This window comes from Quercus lobata, chromosome 9 (genome assembly GCF_001633185.2).
Source record: "Quercus lobata isolate SW786 chromosome 9, ValleyOak3.0 Primary Assembly, whole genome shotgun sequence".
In the NCBI taxonomy this organism is placed as follows: Eukaryota; Viridiplantae; Streptophyta; class Magnoliopsida; order Fagales; family Fagaceae; genus Quercus; species Quercus lobata.
This window is the reverse complement of record NC_044912.1, coordinates 47,698,735-47,713,017: the sequence shown is the minus strand read 5'-3', so window position 1 is coordinate 47,713,017 and position 14,283 is coordinate 47,698,735. Positions and strand designations below refer to the sequence as shown.

Sequence of the window (14,283 nt, the reverse complement as noted above, 5' to 3'; positions counted from 1 at the left end):
TGCAGTGAGAGACAGAGTGTCATCAACAAACCCTCACATGATTTTCGCAAAGGTGCCCAAGTTGGGTAATCCTCTCCTATGAGAGTCTGCGACACCAACACAGCACTTAGGCTTTCTTCATGGTGCAACTGCAAATACAAAGGATGAGATTCATCAATCAATGTAGTTTGTGTTGTTGAACTAATAATATAGTTAGATAAGCTAACCTATAGGATCATTACAACTGATTAATTACTCACGTGCACTGCACGAGTTACAACTAAATCCACTGACATATACAAATTAGATGATCTGGTAATATAAATTGACATTTTCCCCATTTGTTTGACGTGGGTAGTAAGTAATTAAACTCTCTGTGTAGTAATTTATTTTAACATTTTAAATCCAACAAAGAAATCTTTTGTGGTTATGATTTTCTGACTGTACAAGGTCATTGGTCTTCGTTTAAATTTGTTTCCACTTTCCTTTGACCAACCACAAGAATGAAGAATGGCCGCAAAACAAAACAAAGTCATCTCTGAAAAAATAGTTATATCCACCTCGAATCTTCTCAGCTCATTCCCCTGAAAAAACAAGTGCAATTCTTGGGAATTCCCGAAAAGGGGGTAGCACTGCTCCAAAACTTAATTTTCCTGCACGAACCTTCTTGGCTCGTTTATACTTGACACCTAGTTAGTTTATAAGTAGAAAGCTCCACTACCCATGACCAAGAAACAAAAGCTTTATTCCGAGAAAATCATCACCATGGCTCACACTTTTACTAATCCCCCACCCCCACAGCCTCCTCCTGGTTCTTGCACTTTTTTTTGACGGGTAAAAATGGCTACAGTTCAGTTATTTATGTTTAATGATAATTGACATTATACTTTTTTTTAATGCACTTTTTTTTTTTTTTAGTTACAGTGACAGCAAGTGGCTGCTGGCTTTCAAAGTGGTTACTCTCCTAATCCTCTTCTTGACACTCATTCGTTGTTTTAGCGAGTGTTTGACCAAATTTGGTTAGCCCTGCTTGGCTGTTTAGTTTACTTTGTAATAAACTTTGATGGGAGGGTGTGCGGTTTGTTGACAGTTGCACTGCCTGTGATGCTTTGGCTTGCTTTGTTTAGCTTCTCTGTAAGCTTAGTTTGAGTGTAATAATAACTAATAACTGGGAGGTTATCCAGTTATCCTATCCCGTGTTTTGGTGTCTCTCCCTTTGTACTCTATTTTGTTGCTAATATGGGGCCAATGTACTAGTTTTGTAACTAGAACGGGATCTACGTTTTAAAATTTATTTTATCTAAAAATTGTTTATTTTTTTATTTTACAATTACATTATATCATAGATAGTATTTTATTCTATTTGTAAATATTTCTTATAGAAAATACTATGGACATCAAATTAAATATATATATATATACACACATATAGAGATGGGTTCAAGTTATATCTCGTATAACTCTATATAAAAGTAGATTCCTTACAAATCTAATATATAGAAATAAAGCTATTATCATATCATTAATATTCTAAAAATCATTAATGTTTTACCTTGTATTTGCCAACAGGCTCAATGAATGCTCTCTCTTTCTCTCTCTTACTCTCTTTATTATGTGACTCTCTCTCTCTCTCTCTTGATCTAGTGCCTGACCCTCCCCATTGGCAGCAAATCTAGCTCCTTAAAGAGCACTAGCATTGGGGGGTGTAAACACCCCCCAATTGCTATTTTACATCCCAAGAGAGCAAAAACTCACTCCATCCAGGTTTGTATACCTAAAAAAATTTGCAACCTATGAATATGCAACCTTACTATTCATAGGTTGAGAAAGAATAATATTTAATCTTGTGGTTGTGTGTGAAGAGAAAAAGATAGTGGGAGGAAAGAGAGAGATAATAATATTTTTTATTATTTTATTAGGTAATTTATATTATTTTATTGTGTTGTATGTAAAAATAAGAATTGAGATGTAGGATGAGTTGTAAAATAAGTTTGCAAAATAAATAAAGTAGAGTTTGAGTATGCAAAATAGGTTTTTTTTTGCATCCTCGGATGCTAGTGCTCAACCTTGTTAGGAATATAGAATGGATGGCACTGCTTCGGTAACAAGAGGTGCTGGAGATCGAATATCCTATGTAATATTTCTTTGCTCCCTCTTATTTCTCATTACTCACTTTAAATACATTCCAAGAAACAACGCAGATCATTTTTAAAAAAATAAATAAATAAATAAAATAACAACCTAGTTATTCTCCTTTAGCATAAACATTGGCTAAATTAGATAACTATAACACCTATCCTTCTAAATGATAATAAAAAAAATCTAATAACAAAAGATAGAAAAGCAATCTAATTTCCTAGTCACACGCAACTGAAGGAGTCCTTTATTGAAATAAACTCTTGGAGGCAATCTTCTTAGCAGATTCACTGAAACTACTTGGCTGGTAACAATAATCTAGATACGAGGCTTTGGGACACAGCACAGTACATACAATATATGAAGTTCTTCTAGCTTTACATCTGTAGTTAGAGTCTTAGAGGACAAAGAGGGTTGCGCTGTGTTACCTTTTTGTAGCGAAAGGAGAGAGACGGTTAAAAAAAAAAAAAAAAATCATAAGAGAGAGTTCTATTTGAGTTCATATTTTCTTGCAGTTTGTCATGGATTAAGAGATATTCATTTAAGTTTGAATTGTAGTTGAACTATTCCAATTTATTTATCTTTTTTCAAGCGTGAAATCCTCGGTTTTACTATTACAAGAAGTAAGTGGGTGAATATATACATCTGGTTTTAAAAAGTTTCTGGATTTTTTTAGAATTTTTTTTTTTTTTTTTTTTTGGTTCTTAGTTTGGTCGATTACATAATCTTTTCTCCCAATATTGTTTTGGGTTTTTGACATAGTTAATGACATAAAAATGGATGGGAGAAAATTAAAACATAGAGGGTAGATCTAGAGGAGAAACTTGATGGTTTTTGTAAGGTTACAGTGTAAAATTGCAAGACTTGGTTCGTCTATGTCATTGCCGTCAAAAGAAGACAGGATAGGCGTAGCTTTGGGGGTTTGTTTTCTCTCTTGTACTAAAAGTTAGGAGTAATTAATAAGGGAGAGTAAATGAGAAATGCTATTAATTAGGTAAGTCTTTAATGATGATATGAATAACGAGATTTTCTTTTAACCGTTAGATCTTATAGGAATCTACGGCTTAAAAAGTGTAACTCTTATAGAATTACATCAGGTGTAACTTGAACTAATTTCATATATATATATATATATCACTCTCTTTTTTTCCCTCTTAAAGAGAGGGACCAAAATCGAATAGACCCCATATTTGAGAGACCAAAAATACATTTTATCCTATAAAAAAAAAGTCCTTTGAAGTTAATGCCTTAACCCTAACTATATTGAGCCAATCTTGATAACTTTCCTAAGTAATCTGAGAAACACCGCACTACTTCCACGATGATTCTTTGTGACTAAAAAATAAACATGAAAGTTGAGAATCTTTTTTAGACAGCTCTTGGGAACGCAAATTAAAATAAATAAACAACACATGTCCAACCACTTGAGAAATGTGATCGAAACATGTCACCCAAATTGCAAGATCATGAAATTTATGGGGCAAATAGTTTTTAAGGACAAATTTGTATTACCATGAGATTGCAGATACAAAATTAGTTTGCGTTTCTCTCAGCTGTTCGGCTAAAGTAAACCAGAAATTCTGTATTACCCTCAGCACCCTTCAATGGTGACTCTATCCACCCATTGCTACAGAATCCCAAATTCTCTACACCCTTTATAATTTTTTCAAGAACCTGCATAAACAAACTCAATCAGTAACTTAGATTTTAAAACAAAGAAAAGTTTTTCAGAGTTAATGCCAATTATGTTTTACTACTAATAAAAGAACAAAGAAAGGAAAGGTTCCAAAGTAGTCCTATTATATCTCATTTCTTAGCAAATAAATGGCACCTTAAGGTACAAGAAAAATAAAGGGAAATTAACAAAACTTTAAGGAATTCCCACCAACAAAAGTATGGAAGGTTGATAAAATTAAGAATCTAAAATATTGCATAAAATCAAGTTTCATCCTGGTACAAATCAGTCTTATCAAATTCATGCTTGAGAGAAAATTTGCTGCAGGACTTGTCTTGATGACTCTCTTCAGGTGTTTAATGCATAGCAATTCAAGTAGTTGGCTTGGCTCTAGAAGGTAACCTTATGTTTTTTTTTCTTTTTTTTAAGGATAAATTAAAGCCTTTCTTTGGATATAGGGCTAAATCTGAAAGTCAATTATCAACCAAAACAGTGACACATGCATACCTCTTGATGAACCATAGGATCTCTCACGATCCCACCACTTCCTACCTGCAAAGAAATTGAAATTTTAAATTCATAAATAAATGGGATCTCTTAGCATCAAACATTACACTTCGTTGCTTTTATCAATTAAATGCTACCCATATAAAACATTAAAAGAAACAAGCATATAAGATCCAAGATTCAAATCTCCTTTCCCCTATTGCAACTATCGAATTATTAAATATATATATGGACAAATTCTTTTTTTGGATAAATCTCTTTAATCGATTACAATATGCCTATGTAAATATCTTTTTAGTGTATCTTTGTTCAAAACAGATACAATTGTGGGACAACCTATTACAACAATAGGAGACAGCTGTCCTCTAATTGTTTTGACGTGCGATGATGAAATGCAATAGCCCAACTCCTGAATGAGTGTAATGCTCTGTTTGTGATCTTTAATCAATCTGTTTATGTTCTGGACTACTTCCTGTACAGAGAGTGAATTGGATTCTCTTTCGATTCTCATGTCTCTTCTTAGAATTTTTTTCCAATTCATTACATTTAGAGCTTTTGGTGCCATTGGGCCATGGCTTAGGTGGGAATAGAGCGGGTTGCCATTAGATTTCCTCTTTAGTTCAAATGATCAACACAATAACCAAGCCTTAGTCCCAAATTTTCAGGGTAAGCTATTGATCCTCAACAAATTATCCAGGGTTAGCCATTTGTATTCTTTTATGCCATTCTATTCAATCCAAAGTCAAACTCTCTATTACTTCATTAATTGACATGTCCTTTTTACTACTTCTGCTAATGTTATTTTTGGTCTTCCACTAATTTTTTTTTTTCCTCAACTTGAATAAACTCATTCTTTCTCACCAATGCAAAAATCATTCTCCTCTGAACTTGACTAAATCATCTCAAGCAACTCTACCTCATATAGTTCAAACCATACTAATAAAAAGCATTTGGAAGCAGAAGATTCCCTTTAGAGTGGCTTTCTTTGTTTGGACCGCTGTCTTGGGAAAATGTCTAACAATTGACAATTTAAGGAAAAGAAAGGTTTGCATTTTGGATTGGTGTTATATGTGCAAGTGTAACAGTGAAACCATTGACCATCTATTCCTTCATTGTCCAGTTGCTCTGGAGTTGTGGGATATGGTTTTTGGTTTATTTGGTGTTTGTTGGGTTATGCCAATGTTTGTTGTTGAGCTTTTTACTTGCTGGCAAGGTTGATTTGGTCGCCATTGCAATGGAGATATATGGATGGTTGTCCCTCATTGTTTGATGTGGTGTATTTGGAAGGAAAGAAATAATAAGTGTTTTGAAGACAATGAGCGTTCTATGCCTGATCTCAAACTTATTTTTTTCAGAACCTTATTGGACTGGTTCTTAGTATGGAGAAACCATAATTTTTTTTTTCTTTTTTGGATTTTCTTGATTTATGTAATTTCTGTATTTGATATGTACACCCCTGTACACTTCCTGTGTACTTGGGTGTCTCTCTCTTTTCGTTATCAATAAATCCTTATATCTTATCATAAAAAAATAATAAAAAATAAATAAAAAAAACTAATAAAAAGAAAGTGTAAATTACACATACCTCCCATGAGGTTTAGGGGAATGACATTCCGCCCCAAATCTTAATGGAAATGACGCTCCCCTTTCTTGAGATTTGAGGAAATTAAGCACATTAGTCCTTTCGTTACAAACAATAAAATAATATTCCAAATGGTGAAAAGATTACCTTGACCAAACCCTAACCATGGTCATTGAAATTTTATTTGGTTAGATATTGTTCCTTGTCACCAAACTGTGGTTAGGGTTTGGTCAAGGGAATCTTTTCAAATTTTAGAATATTCTGTTACTGTTATTAAGGGAAGGACTAAGGTGTTGATTTCCTCAAACCTTAAGGGAGGTTTGTGTAATTTTTACCCAAAAGAAAAAAATTTCCTCGGAACACTTCTCTCACATACAATTGTGCCAGGTAACATCATCTTGGCATCTTGTAATTAATTTACTCACAGAAAAGGAAAAACAATCAATGTTGATGCTGAATAGCATTCTATTTAGCAATGTGATGTCCATGTGCTTTCCCCACAATCACAACCCTCAACCAGTTACAAAATTAAGTGTGTAAACTTGCATAATTCTTCACTAATTCATACTTTAGGTTAAGCATGTCAAGAATCAGCTAAGTCTCAAGCCGAAACACTAAAAAGAGATCTTTGCCTTTGTTAAAGAATTTGAACACAAAGCAATATCTTTTTCATCAAATTTGACACAGCTCCTGGTACTTATACTAGAATGGGGTGCTAATGCAGGACAGAAAAACAGTAAAAACTATGTCAATGTGAACCATTATTCTCAATTAGCCTCATATCACTGCAGGGAATAGAGACCTGTGTAGGAAGACCGCCAGAAAGATTAAAATATACACAACAATAAGAGTTTCTTACTTGTGATCTTCGAGCTTCAAATTGAGGCTTAACCAAGGTAACTAAGATTGCATCTTCCTTCATCACATTGATTACAGCGGGCATGACCTGCTCAAAATGTAAATAACATATAAAGATCTAAAAATTTCAAGGAGAAAATGAATAAAGAACCAAAATATTAGAAATGCAATTGTCAACAGTGTGCGTGCGTGTGTGGTGGAAAAGAAAAACTAGTATGTGATACATATAACTAGTACAATCTCTTTCAAATATCATTTTATTTTATAGAAAAGGGTATAAGAAAGTAGTAATAATTTAAAGCATCAAGAGAAGGGTGATACATGTAAAAAAGTATAGAAGTGGAACATCTCTAATTCCTAAGGGCCTGTTTAGTAGGGAGGATGAAGAAGTGAAAGGGTGGAAAGGATAGGAAGGATTGAAAAATGGGAGAACGGAAAATTAGGGTATCTTTCTTTGTTTGATAGGAAAGGAAAATGAGAGGAAAGAGATAGTGATTTGTAACTATTTACTTTTAAATCCCTATTATATAAAAAACAATTTTTTAACATTAGCCAGATATTTTCCTCTCATCATTCCTCTCAATTTGAATGGATTAAAATTGTGGGCTAGGGGAGATAATAACCCCACCCCATTTTCCATCCTCTCTTTTCTCTCTTAGCAAACAAGAGAATATACTTTTTTTTCTTCCTCTCTCTCCTCTCTTTTTCATCCTTCCTAATATCACTCCAACAAAACATGCTCTAAATAAAATAGGCCTCTAAAGTTCAATCTTTGAATTGACAAAAGTCCAAGAAGGGAAAAGGAGAAGAATCATAATCAACCCAAGGGGTAGCATAATTGGATGGGAACCACACCTCATGAAGCGGATACTAGTTCAAATCTCCCCTTGGAATCAAAAAAACTATTTATTGAAAAAAAAAAAAAAAAAAAAAAACCCACACAACCACTTGATACTTCAAAAGGATGGATTGAAAGCAACCAGTCAATAAATTCTTTAAAACATAAGAACACTACATTTTCTACCACTATTTGAAAGCTTACCAAGAGAATTGAGATGAATGAAAGATCCAGAGTCACCAAATCAACCTTTTGGGGGAGTTCAGAAAGGTATCTTAGATTTGTCCTTTCTATCACACAAACACGTTCATCTCGACGAATTTTGTCAGCCACCTAAAGAAGTCAGCAGTGATTACCGATAGAGCCATTAATGATCAACAGTTCTTATAAAAAAGTGGACATGGGAGGATCATCATATTAATAATTTTTGGGTAAATGTCGAAAAATTGCATCTACACTAATAAAAAAAATCTGGCATAAAAATGAAAATAAAATAGAAGCTGCTCTAATAACATATTAAGTATAAGTTCTATTCGCTTATCAAAAAATGTATAAGTTCTATTCAATTTCTACAATAAGCAATTTAAAAAAAAAAAAAAAAATTATTTAAGACCAGAGGTTATATAAATTTTCCTTTAGAGGATGTGATTGCTGATGGAAAACTAAAATGCTAATTTAGTATTCTTATGTGAAAATCAAACATTTTAGTCCCAAAAACAAATTCAACCCTTTGGTCCTCTTACAAACTTTGATTGGGCAAGTGTTTCTCAACAAACCATTTCTAGAATAATGAAATGACAAAATACTTTGTGTTACCTTCTAAGACCCAAAAAGCCCTGAAAGTCAAGCTCTAAGGCTAATAATAAAATATCAACTTTTGGTATCCAAGTCTCAAGATCCACGAGGAGCCTCAAAATCAAGCTCTAGGGATAATTCATGTACAAAAGCTATGATGATTTTTTTTCCTAACGTAAGTAAAAGAATCTTTATTAAAAAGAGAAGATAGTTTCAATATACATGAACTGTATCAAAACACACCAAAAGAATTACAAACTGAAATTCAAAAGGTCTAAAACCGATGAGGAACTTATACTGCATATAATAGTAATTCAGTCATACACAGATCCCAAAAAGACTAATTAATAGCGTGCTGAGGACATTCAACACCTTCAAAAATCCTACTAATTTTAAGTAGATTTTGGCAAGATAAGGATGTTCCTTCTTTACAATTTTTTTTTTTTAGTTAACTGACTATTTAAACTACTTACCAAGCTTCACAAAATTAGTATGCAAATATTTATAATAATACTCAAAAAGTGGAAGTAACTCATGGGCATCTCAATTTTGGAAATTTTACTGATATTTTGAATTATAATAAACTAACTTACGAAAATCATCAATTAAAGAGTGCTAATTAGAAAGGCCTAAAATATGACAGCAAGAAAGATTCAGCATCATAATAAGCATAGAATTGCCATCAAATATTTCCTATCACATCTTCAATTAGAGACAACCATTTACTTTTTCTTTTTTTCTTTTTTTTTTTCCTTTTGTATTACCATCCAAAACTAAAAAGGAATGGGACTTCACGCCCAGATGCTGTCTAGCACAAATTCGCTGAGCAAAAAGAAAGAATTAGAACTTCACATCACCTGCCCATAGCCTACATCAACCCCATAAACAAATGATGCTCCATATTGAAGCAAGCAGTCAGTAAATCCTCCAGTGGATAACCCTGAATCAAGAGCTACTTTACCAGCAACATTGACGCCTAGCTGTTCAATGGCAGCTTCCAGCTTATATCCTGCTCTATATCCAAAAAAAGAAAAAGAAAAAGAGCTTAAATTAATATATATCCTCACCAAATCTACCAGTAATATAATTTTTTTGTATTAAGCATGCATGATGCATTGGTTTAGGAGAGTAATCACCTACATACATATTTTGGAATTTCAGCCATTATTTGCACAACAGCCTTCTCAGAGACAGGTGTTCCAGCTTTGTTCACCACCTTTCCATCAACGGACACTTTTCCTACACCAGAAACATGTTAGAGAGAGGAAGGATATTTGATGTGTGGGGGGGTGGGGGGGTAGTCTACACTTTACAATGCAATCCATAATCAAAATTTTCAGCCAAGATAATAGCATGTTCTTAGAAATTTGCAAGATAGATACCCACAAACACAATAAAACTAGTATAGGGTCCAAGCAATACTGAATTATGTGGGAAATGCACATTGGTTTAAAAGTTAAAACTGCACCCAGTTTTATTTTGGAAATATATGGGGAAAAACCTGATTTCAATTTTTTTCTGGATTACATAACCAGTTGATATTGGTAAGGCCATATTAAATCTAAAACTAAGGGTGTTAAGGAAACACCATATGAATTTATCTCTACTTGTTATTACCCTAGGTGGCAGGAGGATGTATGGGTGGACACGAATGGGGGAGAACTGGTCTTAGTTTCAGATGATGATCCAAAAACTGAAACAAACTGGACAATTTATTTGATGTGGTTGTCAATCCAACAGTCATTACTGACAGTTGAAGACAGTTCACAAGACTACTAGCAGGCCTAATCTCCTGCATGGCCTTGTTTTTAATTGAAGATAAACATGCATAGTTACAGTTAGTTAGTGAGCAACTTGTTAGGGTATCACTTTAACCAATTTCCCACCATAACATTTGCTATTTGTTTTTGCCACCATTAAGGTTCATAAACAAGCAATTGCCTAAATCCAAATGTCACAGATATTGACATACATTATTAAAAAAACCCACAAAATATCCATAAACCTACATGTAATCATATTCATTCACTAAAGTGCATCACAATATGTTATAATATTAAAAAATGTCACTTACCTTGTAGGATCCATGATTGAATAAAGGTTCGGCTGTATTGCTGAAATCTTTCAAGACATATTTCATCCAGCCTCCTTTTCCTGAAAACATCAATGGCAGAATGAAATATGATATATGAAAAATGATAAAAAGGTTTCAAGATTAATAGTCAATATTTATTTGCAACAAGGTCAGTTTTTTTTATCTTCTTCTCTGAATTAGTCTTGAGACTATTATCAGTAATAAATGGCTACTCCAAATATTTAATCAATAATACTGGAATTTTTCTTAACAGAAAATGGTTCATCTTAGCAGCTCTAATTTTGTTTCTAAGGGACTTGGATGAACTTGATTACTATGTTTACATAATTTTAAAATTCAATAAAATTTTTGGGTTTGCTTAATTGCTATTGTAATTTGTGATTATTAGTTAATGTTAACTAAGCCAGCCTTTTAAATCTTTAGATAGCATTTCAAAGCATAAATTTCTTTGAAAGGATATTATAGCATGGATAGTACTCAAATAAAGTATTCTTTGCTGATGACATCACCACCACCTACTCCATGAATCTGATGAGACTGCCACTACTATGAAAAATTATGCAAGGAAGTGACCATATAAGCATCTACTACATCACCTCCACCATCATCGGTCATTGCAACCATTAACAACCAACACCACCATATATGTCATCAACAAAACAACCAAGCCTTAGTCCCATATTTTTTGAGGTTGGCTATGGACCCTCAACAAACTTTATGTACCTCTCCTTCTGAAAATATCACAAGCATTTCCTCTAGGACAACTAATACCACCACTGCCTCCATATGTGCAAACTATGCCTTTACCCAGTGCACAAAACTAAAAACTCCCACTTTGGGCTACCACTAAGCCTACAATTGTTTTAGTGTTTCTCCATTCCACTCTATTGACATCTAATTGGAAAAACTGAGGCGATTTTATCACATATCATCAACTAGCTTAACCACTACCCACAAAGTATGGTGAGGAGGGTGAGGTCATAGGTTCAAGAGCATCGTAATTCACCAATATATAAGTATGTATGTGTGTGTCTAATCAATCAAAATAAAAAATGTATGTGTGCTTATATATATAGACCTAGGGTAACTCTTTGCAATGTTACACCACTCCATCAACAATGTTAGGATTACATTGCCTTGTTATACTCATGCTTGCAGAATATCAAAATGATCGGAGATTAATTACCATCTCATCATAAAAAATATTAAATTTCAAGTATTTTTAACTTTAAAATAACGATTAGATAGTTAATAAAATCCAATTAACAGGAAATTCGGTGTGCATATTAAGAACAAAGAAAATATGTGATTTAACAGTGGAATTATTCAATCTAATAAAAATTTATGAAATGGTGTAACATCGCAAATAATTATCAAGTCTAACTTGATCCTAATCTTATACTTGAGAAAAGTGTAGAACTTCCATCCAATGCCTAGAGAGTAATCAATACAAAATCTAAGCAACATAGTGAATAAGAAGCTAGAACCAATCAAGATTAGGCTTTTTTCTTAGTCCAGTCAAAACATAAGAAATCCTCAACTTTCATCTCTTCTCCCTTCAATTTTCCTAGCATACAAACAGTGCAGAAGTAGTAGATTCATACACCATATACAAATCGGCATTGATTCTTACACACTTCTTATTGTAAATCGTCTGTACACATCACCCATTTCACATTTTAAAATGCTGAATAACAGTAACAAGTTAACAAACTGCTATTGGAGCTAGAAAAGCTTACTTCTTTGGTGCTTGAAGCTTTCCAGAACTTGCAACAGCATAGCTTCTAAAGGGACTGTGAATTTGGGCTTTGACCCATCTCACTAAAATCATTTTCAAAAAGAAAAAAAAGCAATAATTAGACCACAAATCCACATAAAACGAAATGGGTTTGTTAAAATTATTAAGATTCAATCAACAACGAACTAAACAAGAACATAGAGAGAGTAAAGAGGGTACCAGAAAGCTTTGGAGATCTGGAAAGAGAGAGAAAAGACAAGCTTGGAGTGGTATGAAGTATGCGTGAGATACTGCCAATGGGAAGCTTTAATAGCTGCGGTGCCATTTTTGGCCGAATTTTCTTTCCTTCTCCGTTTTCACGGGAAAGCAGGGCAGAGCAGAGTACGGTCCGAAATTCTTATGAAGAGATAAAAGAGGCCTTGCATATAGCCCATTACATTATGTTAAAAGGCCTTGAGCCTAATGTTAATAGTAATTATCCATTCATCTGGGCTTAAGGTGATAACTAAATTAAGATCTAACATTTTAAAAAAAAAAATGAAACTATAATATATACCCTTTTTTAAATTACATATATACTACAAAAAAATAATTAGTTAAACTGTTAATTTATAATATTAGTTTTTATATATATATAAAAAAAAAAGTTATTTCTATTGGCTAACGGTTAGAAGAATGGGTAAAATTGTTAGTTTATATAAAATATAACTTTATCTTGCATAGGAACGTAGATATCTATCTTTTTTATTTTAATGGAATCTACATTCCCACAAAAAGGGTATTGAGTGGAAATTCAAATATTCTTGTCATCTAATTTTCTTGTGTAATTTGCTATTAAACGTGATAATTTTTTAACATTCCTAAGAATCCTAAAACATTACTAAATACCAAATGCCACCTATGGATTTGAGAGATGATGAGTTCTACATAGATAAAATCAACCGTCTATAACACATATCCAAAGAAGAGGTTTTTTTCATGTTTTTTCTTTGATAAAAAGTTACTTTTTATTTATTTATAGGTAAAGATATATCCTTATTAGTAAAATTTAGGGGCCTTTTTACATTTGGTGGTCTTAGGTGATTGCTTAACTCACTTATAGCAAGAGCCAATCATGGGCATAACCATTTTAAATCTTGCCTCCTCAAGAGTTTAGTGTTGCAATTTGTTCCTTGAAGGGAGGAGTTCCACGCTCATAACTCACATGACAAATATGATGTGGTGTGTAGTCCAAGTACACTTTAGTTCTTTATTAAGAAAAAGTAATAAAATTTAGTAATTTTATTGTTGGTCACTCTTTCAAGTGAGTAGTAAATTTGTGTTTCTAAACTTCAGGTCTCTGTGATACTTGACTACTTTTAGTACAGACTTAGAATAGTTTTGATTTTTTGGCTTTGTTTATTACAAAAAAATAGACACCAATGAACTAATCTAAGCCAAAGTAATTTTTTTTTCTTTTCTAAGTTATAAATTTTTAATATGTTATAACTGTAAAATATCTTAAGTTTATTGTTTGCTTCATGAGTGGACTCTATAGGTTGAAAGTCTCTTAAAAAAAAAAAAAAAGAGTTTTTTGTTTGCTCTTATTGTCAATTTAGGTTCATTAATTTTTATGTGATAGGCTATAGTTGTTGACCTTGGTATATTTTTATGTCCTAGCAACTAGTGGAGCCAAAAGCCCAAAACCTAGCCCAAGGTCATTCAATTGTAGCTCAAACTCAATTAGGGGTGTGTAGAAAACCCGCCAACCCACCAAACCCGACCCAACCCAACCTGCCGGGTTAGGTCAATTTTTAGGACTTGGTGGGTTGAGTTGGGTTACATTTTTTTTTATTTTTTTTATAGTGGGTCGGATTGGGTTTGTGTCATAAAATTACAAACCTACCAAACTTGACCTGACCCCCATATTTTAATATATGTTTAAAATATATTATATATTTAATAATTTATAAAAAAAAAAAAAAAAAAAACCAGCTGTAGAGCACTTCCTCGGTCCTACTATCATATATAATATAAAATCCTATTAGTTCTTTTAATATATATTTAAATATATTATATAATTAATAATTTTTTTTTAAAT

The 14,283-nt window shown here is 32.8% G+C and overlaps 1 protein-coding gene and 1 long non-coding RNA gene across 2 annotated transcripts; one reads left to right on the top strand and one right to left on the bottom strand.

The window, feature by feature from the left end:
* Positions 1-492: 492 nt before the first annotated feature.
* LOC115959075 lies at positions 493-1,171 on the top strand. Its single transcript, XR_004084754.1, has 2 exons — positions 493-813; positions 904-1,171. It is a non-coding gene; the product is annotated as an uncharacterized LOC115959075 (long non-coding RNA).
* A 2,323-nt stretch (positions 1,172-3,494) lies between these two features.
* Positions 3,495-12,615, bottom strand: LOC115962166 (hemolysin A). Its single transcript, XM_031081053.1, has 9 exons — positions 12,423-12,615; positions 12,205-12,286; positions 10,445-10,524; positions 9,507-9,609; positions 9,228-9,384; positions 7,780-7,908; positions 6,739-6,825; positions 4,298-4,342; positions 3,495-3,789 (listed from the first exon to the last, which is right to left on the bottom strand). The coding sequence occupies exons 1-9, from the start codon at positions 12,526-12,528 to the stop codon at positions 3,649-3,651; spliced, it is 930 nt and encodes a 309-aa protein (XP_030936913.1). The 5' UTR covers positions 12,529-12,615; the 3' UTR covers positions 3,495-3,648.
* Positions 12,616-14,283: the final 1,668 nt, after the last annotated feature.